Raw genomic sequence first — 19,887 nt, 5'->3', positions numbered from 1 at the left:
GGAACCACTAATTTTTTAAAACAGTAAACAACACACAACACATGTAGAAAATGGAAGAAAGCAGGAACAAATAAACCACCAATGAAGTCAAAACCTTTAATGGCGTAAATACATCAACAATTTGACTCATCAATTGAAGCTAGATTACGTCACTAAAGCATTCGTATAAGCAGTGTGAATGCTAGCGCAAAAAAAGCCTTTGGTGGTATTTAGTTACCAAGAACTGGTGGATGATTCCAATAATGCAATAACATAGAATTAATCCAATGTTCCGACAAAAAAATCCAGTATTTCAGGCTAAACTACGGTCTGCTGAATGCATTAATAAGCAACTGTTTGCTAACATGCTCAAGACATTGACTTCATGATATGAAAATATGTCAGAAAGTCAACAGTTTGCTGCCCACTAGCTGCGTACAGCTCATAGCGTGAAAAAGAGATAGCTAGGGTTGTGTTTGTAGTGATATTAAGATGCTGGTTTCAACCTAGAAAACATTAGTTTGGCCCTTTTACCCAGAGGTTATAAGGAACGCCAGGTAACAGGTTCATTCTGTTTTCTAGCATTGGCAGAGAGTTGTTCTTATCTTGTGAGCTAGCTTCCACACGTATTGACATCACTGAAGTGTTTTGTTTGGGACGGCAGTCAGGAGAGCCGTACAGACATTATCACAGCACATCTACTTGTCTGACTTTAATCCCTTCCACTCTGTTTTCCTTCAGTTGCAGACACTTATAAGCTCAAGGAGGTTCAAGAGCCAGGCTCTTATTCCCCCTGTCATTATTCTGGAGACAAAGGAGCCGCACACTTCCACCCGGAGAGGAAGACAATCTTATTAACACGGGGCTTTGCATGCAGCCTCTAGAGGGCTCGGCATGTGTATCCACGTATTGCGAGGAAGATGTGAATGTGTGTGTGTTTGTGTGTCATGAGCAGTTATTCTGCCTGTGGTCAAGGCATCAAGCCCCCAGTAATCTCTGTCTCTCTCGACCCCCGGCGCTCTTCCACCGTTCTCATCTCAGTGATCTCCACGATCCAGCACTGATCTCTGACATATGCCTCATACTGACGACTTAACACCCTCCATCTCCCACAGCCTGCCCTGACCACAGGCACGGCTAGGCACCCGCTTTTTCGCTGTCAATCAAGCTCCCCCCCATGTCGTCGACACATTGCTTCAAAGAACTCGCATGCAGCCGCACAATGTAATGAATGCGCACGCACGCATGCCCGTGTGATCCTTTGCTTTTTTTAAAAACGCACTTGCAAACGGATATGGTCACTTATTAAAGGTCCTAAGGGCTACTACAACAAAACTGATGCTTCCTTTTTTATATTTTAATTGTAATAAAAGCAACAGCACAAAGCCTACCGAACTAAATATATGTTCATCTGTGTTTTCCATCAAGGAGGCAGTCAAAGTGCTATTTAAGATGTGAGCTGCGATCGCACAGTGGAATTACATCACTTAAAGGTCATGAGAACATCTGGTGTCAGGGCAGGTCACACCAGCAGCCCAAACATCAACTTCAATTTTTGGGAACAGCTTAATGAGATCCGGTCAACGTTCAGGAAGTAGTGCAGAACATCAGAGGGGTCTGGAGTAAATCTGTGTTTCTGGCAGCTTCAAACAGGGGCCGAGCATGCTACTCAGTGCTACAGCTGGGCTACAGTCAAATTAACAGCTAACTCGGGGGAACATGCTGAGAAAATGTGACCCTGCTACGGAATGATGACGAAGGCAGACCACTGGAATTTCCCAAGAATGTGAAGTTGCATAAAAATACCCATAATCTAATACTAGTGTGGGACAAATGCCTTTATCAGTCCCAGCTAACGGTTGCCAAACAAACAAAGCCCTGAACAGAGAAGCCTTTGTTTGTCATTGACATTGTGTGGAACGAAAATGTCTCCCTTTCTCCCTCGCTGTATAACATGAGCTCCTTGAGAGGGTCAAACAAAGAGGTAGAGGTTCAGAGGTGCTGCTCCCTCGTGTCCCTTTTAAGTCCAGGTCACATTCACTCTCATCACCACATCCCACACTAAGGGTGATGACTATCCAGCTGAGGAATTAAGCGTGCTGTGTGACACACCGGGAGGGTGAACAGGTATCCTTTTACGCCCCTGAAGCTGCTGACAGACGCATCGGAGCAACATTACGCTTCTATTAAATGACATTTAAAAGTTTAATCAGCTCCAATGGGCGACTGTTAGCGAACAAGGGGTCATTGTTTAAGCGGGTAATGGTGCTGGCACTGTTGTGGCGTGTGTGGAAGTGGACCAATAGCGCTGGAGGCTGATCAGGTGAGCGGGAGTGATTGACGGAAGAGAACACACTGCCGGCCAAGCTGCTGTTTACTGCCATGTTATTAGGCATGTTAGCACTGCCAACCTCATAAATGAGCATCAGAGTAGGTCCAAAAATGAGGCTGATGGCAGTGTGGCAACAATGGGAGGATAATTCAAAATTTGATCGGAACCGCATGTGGCTTGAACCGCAACAACTGCATTGTGTGTATGAAACATGTGACCTTTTGCCTGCGTTACAGCTAGCCGGGCACATTTAATGTGCTTGTAATTTACTTGAGTATTATCATTTAATTATCCTTTTTCCTTCTACTCTACTCTACTGTCTTATATGTCTAAAATAACCGAAAAACGACATAGTATAGTATGTTGAAAATACCTACAAAAACGACAAAGAATAGTCGACATACTAAAAATCTAATGATAATCTAATGATTTTAGTAAAAAACACATTGTATACTATGTCAAAAATATCAGAAAAAAACAATAAAGTATGTTATGTCAAAAATGGGAGAAAAAAACAACATAGTATAGTATTTCTAAAAAGAAAAGAAAAGGGACTAAAAAAAAAAATAGTATACAAGAATTTCCCAAAAAAACAACAAAGCATAGTTGGTTAGGCTTGTCCAAATATGTTTTGATTCAGTTGTCAATGTAGGTACAGTCAGCACCTACTTTGAGAAAGTTTAAATGTGGGTGGATCATCAGAATGTCATACAACTTAACATGTCACTTGCCAGGGACTCGACTTGACTTGCTTGATTCTCACCACCGTAACTTCATACTGAAAAATCTTTGGCAAGCACTTGAATTAAGTCAGAATATAATGCTTTTTCCACCAAGGGTTTCTGAGAATATGGATAGTTTATTCCTCACCATAGGGCAATTTTACAGCATTTTTAACACATCCTTTAGAGGGGATTTGAACTCTACTGAACCACATGGGATGAACTATGTTCATGTCTACTGTACTAGTCATATTATTTATAAATGAGATTATGAAACCACATCTGATCCTCATAACCTCCATCACACCCCTCACCCATCCATGACTCCACGGCCTTCTTTGGACATCACAATGAAGGTTTATGGTTTCCTTCTTGGCGCCCTGACACCACCCAGCCCGTGCCCTCCATATGCCCCGGCAGGATTGGCATCCACATACAACAGCGTGACCTAAATACCAGGCTAAAACACAGACACCTTACACTACGGGGTTACCACTTTTAACTGTCAGTTATATGTTCACTATTAGAACTGTTAGGATCATTCCATAATACATGTATTGTTAGATATGACCTTGATCATGTTTACGACATTAACTTATGGTCTAAAGCTCCTGTGTGGGGACATTTTATGTTCAAGCCAAATAAGCGAGTGTTGTTGTTCTTGTGACTGGCTCAATTGTAGCCATAGAGACCATTCATTGTATTTATTATTTTGGTGGTGTGGTTAAATGTCACGAATGTTTAATTTATCTAGGATATTTAAAAAAATGGCAACATTCCAATTCCGGGCCGCAATATAGCTCAATGCGGCTACCAGACCCGGGTTCAAATCCAACATGGAACCATTTGCCGCATGTTATAGGGTTATATCCCCTCTGTCTCCCCCCTTCCAATCTGTCTCTAAAACAAAGGCACTGGTAGCCATATAAAACCCATTCCAATTACAACTTACCTTATAAGTTTACCAACGTTAGCGAGCCATGCTAATGTCTTTAACAAACTGAAGTGAAACGACAGATAGAAAAATACTTAGTAATCATTGTATCTCTCGTAAGCAAACTCATAAGAAAAGTAGGAGTGATATGCTGCTTCAAATCCACACAGAAAGTTACAATTTTATTGAAATATGGAGGTTGTATGGTTTACCTTTGTATTATTGGTGGACGTTGTGCGGCTTTATTCAAGCTAATATGCTATCTAATTCTGATGATTGTCTCTGCTTTACACAATTTCAGAACTGATAACCTTCTTCACTCTTGGGACCCCAAGGCAGTTCTACAGCTAAAGCATTATTTTTGGGGCATATTTATCTCACGACAAAGGTAGTTATCGAGACAGCCCCATGATCTCTATAGTATCAAATATTGCTGCAGATAATGGAGGTTGTGTGTGTGTCTTAGGCAACCCTACCTGTACAGTACCAGAACACTGGATACCAGTTGCTCCACTCTCTCCCTCGTATCACGCAGTCAATTTTGTGATGCTCGGTGTAACCAGAGCGCCACGCCCGGGCGATCTGACATCACAATGACGCATAAAAAGACCTGCTCATTAATCCCAGGTGTGTTTACTGTATATATTTATGTGTGTGTGGTGGTGACACTCGGTCCAGTGGATAGAGCTTCCTCTGCTCATTCTGAGAGGCTTTACAGCAGGCCGCTTCCTTCATTCATCTGTCTCCTTTTACCAGAGCTGTCAAGACCATGGCATGTGTGTGAGTGCGCATTTAAGCATGTGCACTGTACCACCCAATGTGCCTCTCATTGTCAGTGTGTGTATGTGTGAGCACACCATGTAATATTTCACTCCTCATCCACAGGGATTAGACCATTCTTCTCCCGAAGCCCCTGTGTAGGTGTCACACACGGCGCTAATGAGGAGAGGATGGAACAAGGGAGAGCCGATGAGCGTGGAGGGAGAAAAGTATAAATAGATTTTCTTTTTTGGACGGCAGAGGAGAGGCAACAGTTATCGATAATTCCTGTTGTGGAATCAGAGTATTGATGAATGGGGGATTTTTATCCCCGGAACGTGGGTATTTTCGGGGGTTTAAAGAAAAGACAAATAATTAGCACTTGTAGCTTTTCATGGAGGGAGAGGGTTAAGACATGGGGGATCAAAAACTCTTTCCATAACACAAATCAATTAACACCATCCTGAGACATTGACGGTCAAACCTGTAAAACCACACAGCAGGGGCATTATCTGCCTCGCTGTGTGTATGTGTGTCTTCTATGTGTAGTTCAGCAGACCAGATATCTCTCTGCTTCCCCAGTTACTCAAACAAGGGGATGGCTGCTAGGCAACCAAGCCACATCACATCACATCAGGCAAGCCTGGAGAGAGCGAGAGACATAGGGAGATAGAAAAAGGAGAGGGAGATAGGAGGAGGAGGAGGAGGCAGAAAACTGTGCTGGCAGTATTACATAAGCCGGCAGCCCAGTCCCACTGCTCACATTAATGTGGTTAGGCACTCGGAAGTGATGTCCATTAGTCACAAGTGACAAGGCAGGTGAAGACGCGACATCCAGCAGTGATTTTTTTAAAAGCCATTGTTGTTTTTAATGGAGAGTGTTACGAACAGATGAGTCAAAATAACACAAAAACAACACACACACATTAGGAGCGGATGAGTCGCCTACTGTACCGTACAGACAGAACAAACAGGGACTGATAACACTCCAGGGGGATGGTAAAACAAACACACGCATGGTAGTATAAAGACAGCACACATGCATGCACACAGGCAAGCACACACATACATAATAATGGCATATGGAGTGATATGTGATTGCCCCTGCTAGGAAACACATGAGCTCTCATTGGAAGAGGCGAGGGTGTGTACATGAAAGCTGCGTCAATCAACATGATCATCAAAAATGCATCAAAGGTTAAAATAAAGATGAAGTGGAGCTGCTGATGTTACTGACAGCCTCTAATACATTATCTATGTATCTGCCTTTCCACATGTAACACACAAAATAGAATCTATCTCGAGATGTAACCAGCACATCTCTGCGATTTATGACCCATCAATTTGATAACCAATTATTCTTATACATATTAGTAATCTGTCACTAATTGAGAGCTATCACTTCTGTTCTTATAACTCCATAGGAGATGTACATTGTTACAGTACTTACACTTTAACATTATTCTCTATACACAGTGCTTTCTGCACAAACAGCATTGATTTACAATATTAATGTTTCTGTATTCATGTAAATGTGTTTTAAAAAATAATTTGATGCACTTTTTTTATCTGATAACTTATCAATAATTGATGCTAGGAATGCTTATTTGAAGTATTATGGGGATGAAAGGACAACATATTAAAATGGGTGACAATGACAGTCATTCAGAGCAAGAACATTGTCGCAGAAAGCGAAAAAGTAATGTTACATGATTTGATTTAGAAAATGTACTTTCTTGCTTAAAAAGGGAATACTGGCCTTTTTCCCAAAAAGGCAAACATCTTTCCACCCAGCACAGCTATATATAATTATAGCAACAGCAAAATGCCTTAACCCTAACCCCAACTCTCGCCCAGGCTCCTCAAAGCTCCCTGGGGATGATGGTGAAGGGCCGGATGGGGCAGGACGCCTCCAGCTCCAGGGCTGTTAGGAAGCAGTCAGGGGCCTGGCTGGAGCCCCGGGACTGCAGGGCCTCGCCCAGGCCGCTCCACGCCTCGTGGGAGGTGCTGTGGGCCTGGACCGCGTCACGCAGGACCTTCTCTCCGAGGTGGACACGCCCGGTTCTCACCAGCAGACGGCCCTGGATGGACAGGCAGATAAAAGAGAAGGGATATATATATATATAGTTTAGTATAGTAAGGCTCATACATTAAATCCAAAGTATTCATGGGAAAGGGAGATTTTTTTCAGTGGTCTAAATGTGTATATTAACTGTTTTTATATGAATATAACCCCACTAAAGGTTTTAATTTTTCGCAACCCATAATGGTGACCTTATAATTTCCCCCAATATTTAATTTTTTATGGGATAAGATTAAGTAAGCAGATGGTGGCTCTTTACAAAACATCTAAATGTTAGATTATAATGTCTGATGTGCTGTGCACTAGTTTATTAGGACAACAAAACAACAACAAACTGTACTACACTTTACTACAAACACATTCAACTAGGATTGTACAATTGAAGGGAGAAAATCCACAAATCGGGAGATTAGGTGCAGTCCTCTGCTTAAAGATGATGTAGTATTTTGGGAGTTGTACACACAGATACCCCCACAGTAATGAAATCTGATGCTGTGTTTAACCTGCTTGGGTTAAAAGAGAGACTGATGGTCAAAAAGACCATTTAGGTACAATCAAGTGAACTTTACATCACTGCTGATTTGCCAACATAAACCCTCTCTTTTTTAGGTTGGTATAACATGTCTTCCTCAGAATGGTGAGGAAAACCCCCATCAATATTACACATTTACATCTGCATATTAATATAACATAACAATTGCCTAAAGCCTGTTATAGAACACAAATATTTGCCCTGATGTAAGTTATGAACTATCGTATCATTAAGTTGAAATTGCTCACCTAAAAATATTAAAGTGGCCCTATCCTCCTGGGACTCGAGGAAAAAAAGTGTCTTCCAATTTCCTTTTTTTTGTGATTTCCTACCTATTTAGGGTTAAAAAAACATCTTACAATTTAGACTTTTTTTATTTTATTTTATTTTTAAATGTTATAGTACTGTATGTCCACTGTAGAGGACGTCGGGACCATAATTAGTTTGAAAAGACAGCCAACATTAACAGATAGACTATGTAACGTATTATGGTTATAGAGTGATATTAATACAATAATACATTCACCTTTATTTAAAACATGAATAAGTAATTGATCTGAACATTGCTGTTTATTTGGTCACTAAAAAACTAGTTTGGTTTTTGGTGAATCTTTCCAGATCTTCAAAGACAATCACAGTCATTGACAGTCAATGTAGTGGGAAAAGTACCTCATTGACTCCAGTCGGCACGGGCTGTAGGGTCATCTTGACTAGTTTTATGGATGTGGTCTCCATTTGACCATGCTCATAGAAACAAAACTTGCATTCCCGAGGCAATTCTCATTTTTCATGGCTCCACTTAAAATAAAAACAACAATAAGACATACGTGCTACTCTTGGCCCACAGAGAGCCATGTCTTTCCAGCTCGTCTCTATCTGTCTCTCTGTCTGTATCTGTGCGCTCATGGAGCCTCCTGCATCTTTCCCCCCCTTCTTCTTGACCCTCTTCTATCCCAGGTGTGAAATCCTCATCTCTCTCATCATCTGAATCTCCCTTAACTATCTGGTACAGAAAATGTCTGCTTCAGTTCGGTCTCCTGCAACAATATTGAGTCATAAAGTCCATGAAGATAGTCCTGACGTCCACTAGAATGGACATTTATAAAAGGGCTGTTATTTGAAAACTTGAATTATTTAATTGCTTTCAGAACTAATTATATAGTTCCTCACATGTTAATAAACAAGAAGATATATGATTTTCATGGTAAAAATTACAATTATTCAACAATATTTGACTTCTCCTCCTGCTTCTATAACATTTTGTTTTTGGTATGCCAGCCATTTTGGATGAAAAGAAAGAGGAACTTCCCAGCATGCAATTCTAACCAATGACATATCACTGGAAAGACCAGGATGTCCTCTGTGCAGTACATCAGGGATTGATAGAGTAGCTCAAAAGAGTAAAAGGAGATGCATGTTAACAAAATGTCCACTACATTGGACATTTTCAATGGGCTGGGTCCGAGGAGGCTATTATGCTCATTTTCAGGTTCATATTTAGATTTTGTGTCTGTACTCTGACAAGTTAACATGCTTTAATGTTCATTTTTAAATGTATTTTTAAATTGTATAAATTGATTTTAAAATGTCACATTTTAAAATAAACTGAAATCATTAGTTCTATTGGAAAGCAAACACATACAATGATGTACAAATTGTTGTTGGGTTTAAATGACTATACACAGTTTGTGCTAAATTGCATAAAACATTCCAAGACATTGGTATGTTCCTTTTCAGAACATGTGATTCCAAAGTCTTCATTTGCACTGGCGTGTTGGGCATACACTGCCCAGGGCTATGCCAGGAAGAGTGTAGGGTTTGCATGCAATGTCCACACTCACTGGTTTATACTGTATGATCGTATATACATATATGTATGTGTGCGGAGAAAAAGCTGAGGTAGGAAGAAACGAGAAGCATATAACTGGCATTTCATGGATATTTGAGTTGAATAATAAACCCGATGTATAGGACAAATAAGAGTCCGCTGTCTTGGCGTGTCTAAAAGAAGTATATGTGAGAACGATATCATGGATGATATTTGTTGTCACTATGTTAAAGGTCATGCAGAACTTTGTGTGCATGTGCAAGTGTGCTCTGTGTCTGGAGCTCTGCTCAGTTGGGGGTTCGGTGTGTTTAAGAGCCCGACAGAAACTGTCACGCAACTGACCAACAGCATGAAGTCAAATCTGCCTCACACACTAACACACACCAAACACACACAAATATGCAACCGATAGTGTCACATGCACACTCAAGGTGACAACAGGCAGACTCTCTTGCACAATATCATCCCCTCACTTACTTTGACTATCTGTTACACACACACACACACACACGCACGCACGCACGCACAGACACACACACGCACACACACACGCACACGCATACACACTTTGCTGGCCTGAGGTCAGGCAGACGAGTCTTGTTATGCAGTCTCTGCACACAACTCCAGATTAATTGGGCTGAATTTCACAGAGCTGTCTAGGGGCTCTGATGCAACTTTCAATAAAAGCACACACACTCTCTTTCTCCTTTCCTCTGTTCTCCTTTTCCTCACTGCTGCTGAGAGGAAAACACAGAGGAAGATCGAAACTCTTGGGTATGGAGGAAACCTGTCACAGGATGTGCAAACAGGGTTATGAGAGTGTGTGTGGTGTGTGTGTGTGTGTGTGTGCTTCTATATGAGTGTGTATGGTATTTAATCCATATCCTTGATATCAGACGGCAGCTGCCTACACTAGTTGGCTCTTTGATTTAACTTGTTAGATATATGGTCACACTAGTTTGGCACTCTGCTTTACTAGTTAAATAAAACATTATTATTATTTTTCAGCAACTAGTGGCACTTTTGTCTGACTAGTTACCACATAAGCCTTACTAGTGACGCCAGGAGCAGCATTCGTAGCACCAAAGTCCCAACTTGTAAGCTTTTTGATGAACTAGTGGCCCTCTGACCGTACTAGTGACACTAAAAGTCTTACAAGTTAACTAGTGCGCTGCAAAAGCTCTGACATGTTAACTAGTTACTGTACACAAAAGAAGCAGAACTAGTTAACTAGTGGCATACATTTTTCTGCACTAGTTAACTAGTAGCACCCAGAATCACTCACTAGTTAACTAGCCTGTTAAACCCCACGGACCCGCCGAAGGGTCCGAAAATGCTACATCTGCTAGCACCAGTGTGATCTCTGAAGTGTCATTTATGAAACTATTAATGTTCCACACCCAGCTGACGGGAAGAAACTCAGCTAACTGACTATACGAAACAAAAATAATAATAATAATAATAATTCCCACAAGAAGCCTTTCAATGAGCCCTTAGCAAATACGGACTAATGCTATTTCTGCTCATAACTCACAAAATGTATCATTTATAATTATACTTTCTGCACAAACAACACATCATCTGAAAGCTGAGATTCCACAGATTCCATGGGTATACACCCCATCACTGCAGGCAATAATTCACTGAGCTAGCAGCCAGAACATAGCAAATAAACAACATCAGTTTTCAAATCCATGACAATAATTAGCAGGTTAAATTTTACAATAATTTTTTTTTTTTTTTTTTATGGAATGAATAACTATAGTGAACACCGGCCCTCGAGACACAAAAGTAGTGGATATGATCGTGGGACATTTTATAAGCGGTGCTCATGAAATTAATAAAGCAGAAACACTGGACAGATCTTAAAATCAGGATAACGATAGATCTGTATGATAAACAACCTCTCCATATTTTGCCTTAGACTAATATTTACGGAAGTCACGGCGATCTCTCAAAGCTGTGATCCGAAAAGGGTTACTCCCTCTTTCTATCCATCACTAATGTCACTCTGTTATCACAATGCTATGCTAATCCAAGCATCTTTCAAATTGCAGCTTAAAGGTAGGGTAGGTAAGTTTGAGAAACCGGCTCGAGATACACTTTTTGTTATATTCCATGGAATGCTCTTAACATCCCGATAGCAATGAATATCTTAAGTGCTTTGACAAAAAATCCATAAAAAAATGTCATCTGTGGAAGCCGTAGTACTGTAAAAAGCACGACCAATCATTTTAGCCGGCCCGGCTAAAATAACTGGATGGCCTACCTGCCTGTCAGCCTTCCATCTGTGCACAAACTTATCTCGTGCCCTCATTGGTCATGTGCGCGTTCGTGTGTGTTGGAGGAGGGGCTCTGTAAGGAAGTGGCAGATTTTCTCCGGTTGTGTATTTTCAAATTCTAGCGATCTCGAGCCGGTTTCTCAAACTTACCTACCCCACCTTTAACAAAATGTTTTAAAGAGGATCTATATTCCTGTCTGCAGTCCTAAGGCAACTTTCTAATTTTAACAAAATCTTCAATGTTCTTACCTAATTTGATAAACAGTCATATGATCATAATTACAAAAATACTTTTGTTTTATATTTTTGTAAATATGGTCATATGACTGTATTTTAAAACACAGTGTATTCAAGCTCTTAAAGAAACTATTTGGGCTGGGTGGCGCTCTATAGCTTAGGGCCAATAGGAGACCTCGATGCATTCTTTCCCCTCCTCCTCATTAGCATTCTGTGCGACTATTGTGATTAGTGCGTATTTGGGATCCACTAGTACTACTAGTAGACATTTTAAGCCTCACTAGTTCACTAGTGGAATTTAAATGTATCTCACTAGTTAACTAGTTAAGGGCAAAGGGTTCACTAGTTAACGTGTAGACATTTTGAGCCCCACTAGTTAACTAGTAAGGTCAAAAGAGGCGTCAACTAGTAAACTAGTGAACCTTTTGCCTTTACTAGTTAACTAGTGAGTGATTCTGGGTGCTACTAGTTAACTAGTGCAGACAAATGTATGCCACTAGTTAACTAGTTCTGCTTCTTTTGTGTAACTAGTTAACATGTCAGAGCTTTTGCAGCGCACTAGTTAACTTGTAAGACTTTTAGTGTCACTAGTACGGTCAGAGGGCCACTAGTTCATCAAAAAGCTTACAAGTTGGGACTTTGGTGCTACTAGTGCTGCTCCTGGCGTCACTAGTAAGGCTTATGTGGTAACTAGTCAGACAAAAGTGCCACTAGTTGCTGAAAAAGAGTGACTAGTATAATGTTTTATTTAACTAGTAAAGCAGAGTGCCAAACTAGTGTGACCATATATCTAACAAGTGAAATCAAAGAGCCAACTAGTGCAGGCAGCTGCCGTCTGATATCAAGGATATGGAATAAATACTCAAATGGCTTGCCATACAGCTCTTGGCTTATGTGATAACACTAGTACACACACACACACACACACACACACACACACACACACACACACACACACACACACACACACACACACACACACACACACACACACACACACACACACACACACACACACACACACACACACACACACACACACACACACACACACACACACACACACACACACGCCTCTGTGCCACATGTCAGTTACGCTGGTTACCATGGAAAAGTTGATCCTTCTAGGCGAGCAGCTCAATCAAATAAACACTACTGTATATACTGTGGTATGATATTAACAGACCAAACAAGACAAGCTGACAGGAAAACCAAAACACCACAATAGAGACACATTTGCCACAACAACAAAAAAGCTGGTTACATCATTTGGTTAACCTAGCTTAGCAGGTCGTCACAGCCTGGCCCTTGTTGCAATGGTCTCTTGTGATCTTTACATGAACAGAGATATAAATTAAGACAATTTTGATTAAGGTGTGTTAAAGCTAACACACCTTAATCACCGTAATATGAGCAGATAGGAAAGGAGGTAAGTGAACAAATGTGTGCCCAAGAACATTTAGTTTGCTTTCGAGTGTTTTCTGGCATTACACTGATAAATCTGGTATCTATTGGTTTTGCTTTAATTACTCCAAGCCATCTGTCTCCAGCTCTACCTCAGCTGATCCCATGGTGCTTGGCAGCGCAGGTTCGTTTTTTGTCGAGCCATTAACGCACAACTGAACTGAGCAGAGCCAAACCCAACGAGTGGGCAGTGGAGTTTTATCCTTCTTTCAAGCTAAATGGAAGCAAACTTTTGAAACGCCTTAACAATACACAACATTTAATTAATTTAGATAGATGAGAACGAGGAAGGCTTCCTGAACCTCACAAACACACCCAACAGAGATTTGATTATGAAATGGATTAGCATTGGGGAACATTTGTTTTTGTTCTTCAGTGTCATTTGATATTTTCCATATTTCATACTGTGAAAGATGAAAAAGGGTAGGCTATTTGTAATATCCTAACGTACTAACTACAGCAAAGTAGCCACCACAGAGATGTAGTCATGGGTCAAATATTTATTGGATAACTTCTTTATTACCAAAACGTTTTTATGCCTCAAGCGAGAAATTATTTTTTTCAATACATGATGGTTTGCATATAAATACAGGATGCAAACCAGCTAATGTATAAAGCCACACACTGATTAAAACCATAAATTGATGATTAGATTTGGCTCGAAACTGATCAAACCAGATATTGACCTGACTACTGGTTAGCTAGATACATCCATGTACATACATGTATACATACATGTATACATCATACATGAGATAAACACAAATTGAATTAGTGACAAAATGGTCACATCGATAAGATCCGAGAAATGAATGTCTTGAAGACAGTGTAGAGACCGCTGAACTCTAAATTTAGAGTAGCAATCTGCTGTTAACAGCCATGTTGACTACAGAGCTGAAAAGCTGTTAGTGACCAGAAAAACAGAAGAATAAAAATCAAGTTTTAAATAGTTTTGGTTTAGTTACAAGGTTAGAAATGGTTATGTAGTTTTAGTTTTATTGTGTGCATGGCATGGATCATCTCCATTAGATCCATAGTCATGCAATATGGAAACCAGAGGGCATGTTTATGTAATCCGGGAGCCGTCTGTTGAACCCCTGGAGGCTAACATCTACTACACACATTCACACAGTGTAACCCAGTGGCTTAATGCCCTGCCATTGAACCAGGAAGAAAGTCTTTACCTGAACCTTTAATCCCATCCATGTCTGAGTTGGCAGGGTGTTTTGAGGCTTCTAACAATGGTCATGTTGGCTTGAACTTTCCATACTTGTTTTAGCCCTTAGTTAGAAAATACAAACCAGAAATGTGACTGCGTTGTACTGCACATCATCTCCTGCTACTGCATGCTCTACCCAGGCAACACCCTTAGTCTAAACCAAATTGTAAATAGTTTGTTATGCTTTTTGGAGTTATAGATTTTTGTGCATGTAAATGGTCTGCAAAGGCTATAGTCCCAAAGTTCCCTCCAGAGGGAGTTTCTTTCCCACACACTCCCCCCCTCCCTGAAACACCTCGATTGGACTCATATGTTTTCTTCTGTAAAATAATGACATCATTGTGTTACACCCGCTCCCCTATTGGCTACCTCTCCAACACATTGTACGCGATAGGCTATGGGGCGGGACAACTCTAAGTGCTTGACCAATCACAACAGTCGGCCAGTTAACTAAGACAAAGGATGAAAAGAGGTGCTGACCTTTTTGAACATTAAAGCATTGAATGATGTCACAGCAGAGGCACAAAATACAAATATGAAGCTAAGAATTAGCATAATAAGGCCCCGTTAAGAAAGGGCATGTCTGACATGGACAATCTCCTCTTTTCTGCTACATGGGTGAAAGGGAAACTCCGGACAATGTGCAGACCTGATTCTTTGGATATTGTACAGAGTTCATCAACTTACCTACCTATTCATGTGGTGTTATAATAGAAATAGCAATGCATCTAGAATACATTCCTGCATTACAGCATCAATTATTATCTCTTAACAGACTGATGCAGATCAAAAAAGTCAACATGACACACTTTCATGTTCGCACACACATGGGAATAGAGCAACAGGAAGGGAAAAAAGGAAGAAGGAATGAAAGGAAGGTGTGATACGGGAGACACAGAGGAGAGGAAAAGGAAGAAAGCAAGGAAGGGAGTGTGACCGAGCGGGGAAGAGCTAAACAGGGAACGGTGAATAGAGATAGGGGGGGGTGGAGAGAAAAAAAGAGAGAGGTGTCAAAGAAACAGGAAAAAATAAGTGAGCTCAGATGAGCCATACATAGCAACGGAGGCACTAGCCAACTCCCAATCATCTCTCCGTTGTCCCCCCCACTTGATTTTTCTCTCTCTCTCTCTCACGCCCGCCCGCCCGCCCGCCCGCCCGCCCGCACGCACACACACACACACACACACACACACACACACACACACACACACACACACACACACACACACACACACACACACACACACACACACACACACACACACACACACACACACACACACACACACACACACACACACACACACACACACACACACACACTCCTCTTTCTCTTCTCAGTGGTTATCAGAGGTCTTGCTCAATAGAATATATTTCCCTGGTTGCTAGGCAATCCCATAAAGCGGCGAGAACGTGCAAAGTGTTATAAATAATGTATTTGCATTATCTAATCAGCTGACAACCTACCCCATCCACACAGAGAGGAGAGCAGAGGGAGAAAGAGACGGAGAGATGGGGGGCATTTGATAATTGGAACGCGATTAATTCAATGAGCACAAGTCCTCGTCCTTGAGATTATACATGCATATGTGAAACTGTGTATGAATATGCTTCTGTTGGAGAGGAAAACATAAGTAAAAGAGTGTGTGTTAAAAGTGTGTGTGCGTGTGCGTGCGTGACTCAGAGCAGGAGGGATGAGATGTGGAGGATGTTGGGAGTGGGTCAGATTCATTTCATGCCATCACCGGGAGCAAGGCTGGGCCGTGTTTCAGGACGAGCTACCCATCAGAACGCACACACATGCGCAACCACATGCCACACATACACACACGTGTCAACCAAACACTTAGCATAATGAGGTTAGCAGCACAGACAGACAAATGTGTAAAAGCTGACATCGCTGATACCTTGATAGATGAAGAGAATAGACGCTGTAATGAGAGAGGCATTAAATTATAAATCTGTAGCTAACCATTAGCACACATATCTACACTTACACACACACATACACAGCATGCCAAAGTCCCACACCCTCATCCATCCAAAAATACTCTGAAACCAGCAGCTGACCAGAGCGGTGAGTCACTGTCTGATCACACACATACATGCACACACACACATGCACACACACAGTAGATGCTATGTAGAGCTGTGCTGTGAATAAGGGAACATGGTGGTGGTGTGTTATTATCAGCCTGTCCTCCTACGAAAAACGACCAAATAGGTCGACTGTTCAGCAGCTTATTACGACCCATAGTCACAGTTGAAAGTGTAGCACCTCTAGTGGTCGTGTAAGAAACAACATGCTCCCGTTGATTGCAAACGCTCCGGAGGGTCGTTTATTCACAAATAACCCTCTCTGGAAAATCTTAAATTGTGGAATAGTTTGGCCATTAAAATGCTTTTTGATTAGATTTCTAGCGAGAAGTGTATATTGTACTTTAGAATCTACGTCCAGTGGATGTGTAGGATCTATAGTTTGATAGATATTACGAAGATGATTTGAGGTCTCGCCAGGAGAACGTGTACTACGTCTTTACGCAGCGTCCATGTAAAGTTAGCGTCAACCCTCACGGGGTGAAAACAGTATTTCCGGTCTCGAAGTTTTCATAATAAAACCGGAAGTATTCCCCTCACTGTCAAATGATTACACAGTGATATCTGCATTACTCATCCACTAAAAAAACTCAGTTTATCCTTGTTAATTACACAATATTGATTGGTTTAAATTGTGTACAATGCTTTTGTGTTTTTAACCTTCGATTTGGAGAAACAAATAGTTATTTTGGAGTTTAGACACTACAGAGTTTCCGAAGACACTACACTACCCAGAATCCTCAGCTATCGTTTGGGACTACAACATCCGCTATCCTTTACAAACCCCGTGATTAGACCTCAAGTTCTGTGATTGGATGTTGGAGTGGCAGTGCGACAAGGTTACGCCGAGCGTCAAACAGCTCTTTAAAATGGAATGGAACCACGACAGACTATCCAAAACTGGAATTGGACGGGTCCAGCCCAGCCCCCCCCCCCCAGAACTACACATGTGTTTCGCAACTTGTTCTATGGCACGTCTCTACTGGGAATTGTAGTTTTAAAAGACCCATAATTAGAAGTTGCCAGTATTAAACTGTGTACACCCCTGGAGGTTTAGGGAATAGGAAACACTCAAATGTAAAACATATAATTCATAAATGGGTGAAAATTGCTTGTGTCCATAATGGGCAGCATTAATATACCCACATGACAGCTAAGGTCAGAATAGCTTTATTTAACAGCTGGTCTTATGTCTGTGACCCCTCCTGTTGTCAATTGATAAGCCTGAAACATGCACTTGTCAAGGTTCAGAGGCAAATTTTGCAAATATGGCAGTAGCCATCGATCATCTTAAGATAAGATAAGATAAGATAAGATATACTTTATTGATCCCAAGTTGGGAAATGTTTTTGTTACAGCAGCATGTACTACTTTGTTCTACTCCACTACAATTCAGAGGTTAACCTGGTATTTTTACTCCAATACATTTATTTTAGTTACTTTGCAGATTCTGATTAATGATGTGAAATATATACAACCCTTTAATCAGACTTTAGTTACACCTGAGTAAAATTCAGGGAAGGTGATTGTCAAGTGCCAACATAAACTATGCAATATATTAGACGTTAAGTACTTTGTCAGACTTAATATTTATCTGTTGATAAAGTATTCTTTAATGTTTAAATAAAGCCTTATTAGTTTGTCTGTTTTGCACATCCTCCTATTAATATCTTTGGACGTTGTCCATAGCTGTTATATTGTAGAGATCACTACAGTATCTTCTTGATATTTTCTATCATTGACCTTCTACTTTCCCCCTATTTTGTATGTAGGCTACTCTTAATATTTAAATGTATTCATCAAATATAACCTATTCAACAACACAATTCAATAACGTGCTTTAACCACTAGGCGGTGCGGGTTAAAAAACCAGTGGTCTAGTTAATAAAACATAATAATATCAAACATAATATTACTATTAACTTTATTGTGAAATTAAAACAGAACGGTAAAGAAAAATACAGTTTCAGTCTCTCGATTTGAAGCTTGTGCATTGTACCATGATCCTGTATAGACCTGTAACAGTCAACTGGTGAGGAGTTGGAAAGGTAGTTTCTGAAGATGTTACAAATAACACACAGCATACAATGCCATAATAACTTTGTATTATTAGTCTAGGACACTTATGTATGTATAACATCTGAAGATGTGTAGTTTTATTCATGTTTTCACATAATTGTACAGGTTATTGCTATATTATTTCACATATTGTAGTTCTATAGAACTACATATGTGAAATATTATAGCTGATGATGTATATATATATATATATATATATATTATATATATATATGATATTATAATGTAATATATCAGATATTAATACACCTTAAAGGTAGGGTAGGTAAGTTTGAGAAACCGGCTCGAGATACACTTTTTGTTATATTCCATGGAATGCTCTTAACATCCCGATAGCAATGAATATCTTAAGTGCTTTGACAACAAATCCATAAAAAAATGTCATCTGTGGAAGCTGTAGTACTGTTAAAAGCACGACCAATCATTTTAGCCGGCCCGGCTAAAATAACTGGATGGCCTACCTGCCTGTCAGCCTTCCATCTGTGCACAAACTTATCTCGTGCCCTCATTGGTCATGTGCGCGTTCGTGTGTGTTGGAGGAGGGGCTCTGTAAGGAAGTAGCAGATTTCTTCCGGCTGTGTATTTTCAAATTCTAGCGATCTCGAGCTGGTTTCTCCAAAATTACCTACCCCACCTTTAATATCTGATTTGTAAAACATCACAGACAGAAAGGTATATCCGTCATTTAATGGTAAGCTATTGAAATTGTGATTCCATAGATGTGTCTCCCATCACCCAAATCCCCTGACTATTCTCTCAACTCAGTATTTACATTCTTATAATAAAAGAAAATCAGTAATATCTTTAAAAACGACAAGTCCCTGTCTATCAGCTGTGCACCGTTATGGTGTAAATACAGCCTATCTACCAATTGGATCAAATATAAAAGTCAGCCGAATTAGTGTTGATACTGCAAGGAGACGTATTGTGTGAAAAGAAATGTAAGATGTTGTTTAATTGCTGATATATTTATGATCCACGTCACGTATTCAGTTTCGGTGGCAGTTCTTCCAGTTTGTCCAGAGGTCATCTAATCAGGGCTCTATAAATAAAGAACTACGGCAGATATTTAATATTTAATGCAGCCGAACCGTGTATTACAATGCTGTTAGGTGATGACTTTCAAAGAGAAAAGCAAGCACACTCGGAATAAAGTATTATTTTTAGTAGTAGTATATATATTTTTTAAATGTTTTCGGATTTCATATCGCATAAACACCATATCCCAACGTGCATTGCGGCTAAAACATCCAATCACCGAGCTTCAAGTTTGATGTTTTAGCCTATCAAAACCTGTGAAAAAATAAATGTGTCTATGGGAAAAACACAAAAGCATTGTA

At 40.4% G+C, this 19,887-nt stretch overlaps 1 protein-coding gene across 1 annotated transcript in view; it reads right to left on the bottom strand.

The window, feature by feature from the left end:
• Nucleotides 1-5,567: 5,567 nt before the first annotated feature.
• Nucleotides 5,568-19,887, bottom strand: part of ttc7a (tetratricopeptide repeat domain 7A) — a 77,033-nt gene continuing 62,713 nt past the window's right edge. Inside the window, exon 20 of the mRNA XM_034122642.1 lies at nucleotides 5,568-6,807. Coding sequence (XP_033978533.1) covers nucleotides 6,589-6,807 — 219 coding nt within the window. The 3' untranslated portion in view covers nucleotides 5,568-6,588. The remainder of the gene's footprint in view (nucleotides 6,808-19,887) is intronic.

The sequence above is a fragment of the Trematomus bernacchii genome, unplaced genomic scaffold (genome assembly GCF_902827165.1).
Source record: "Trematomus bernacchii unplaced genomic scaffold, fTreBer1.1, whole genome shotgun sequence".
Taxonomy (NCBI): Eukaryota; Metazoa; Chordata; class Actinopteri; order Perciformes; family Nototheniidae; genus Trematomus; species Trematomus bernacchii.
The sequence above is the reverse complement of the archived record's forward strand: the minus strand, read 5'-3'. Positions and strand labels throughout refer to the sequence as shown.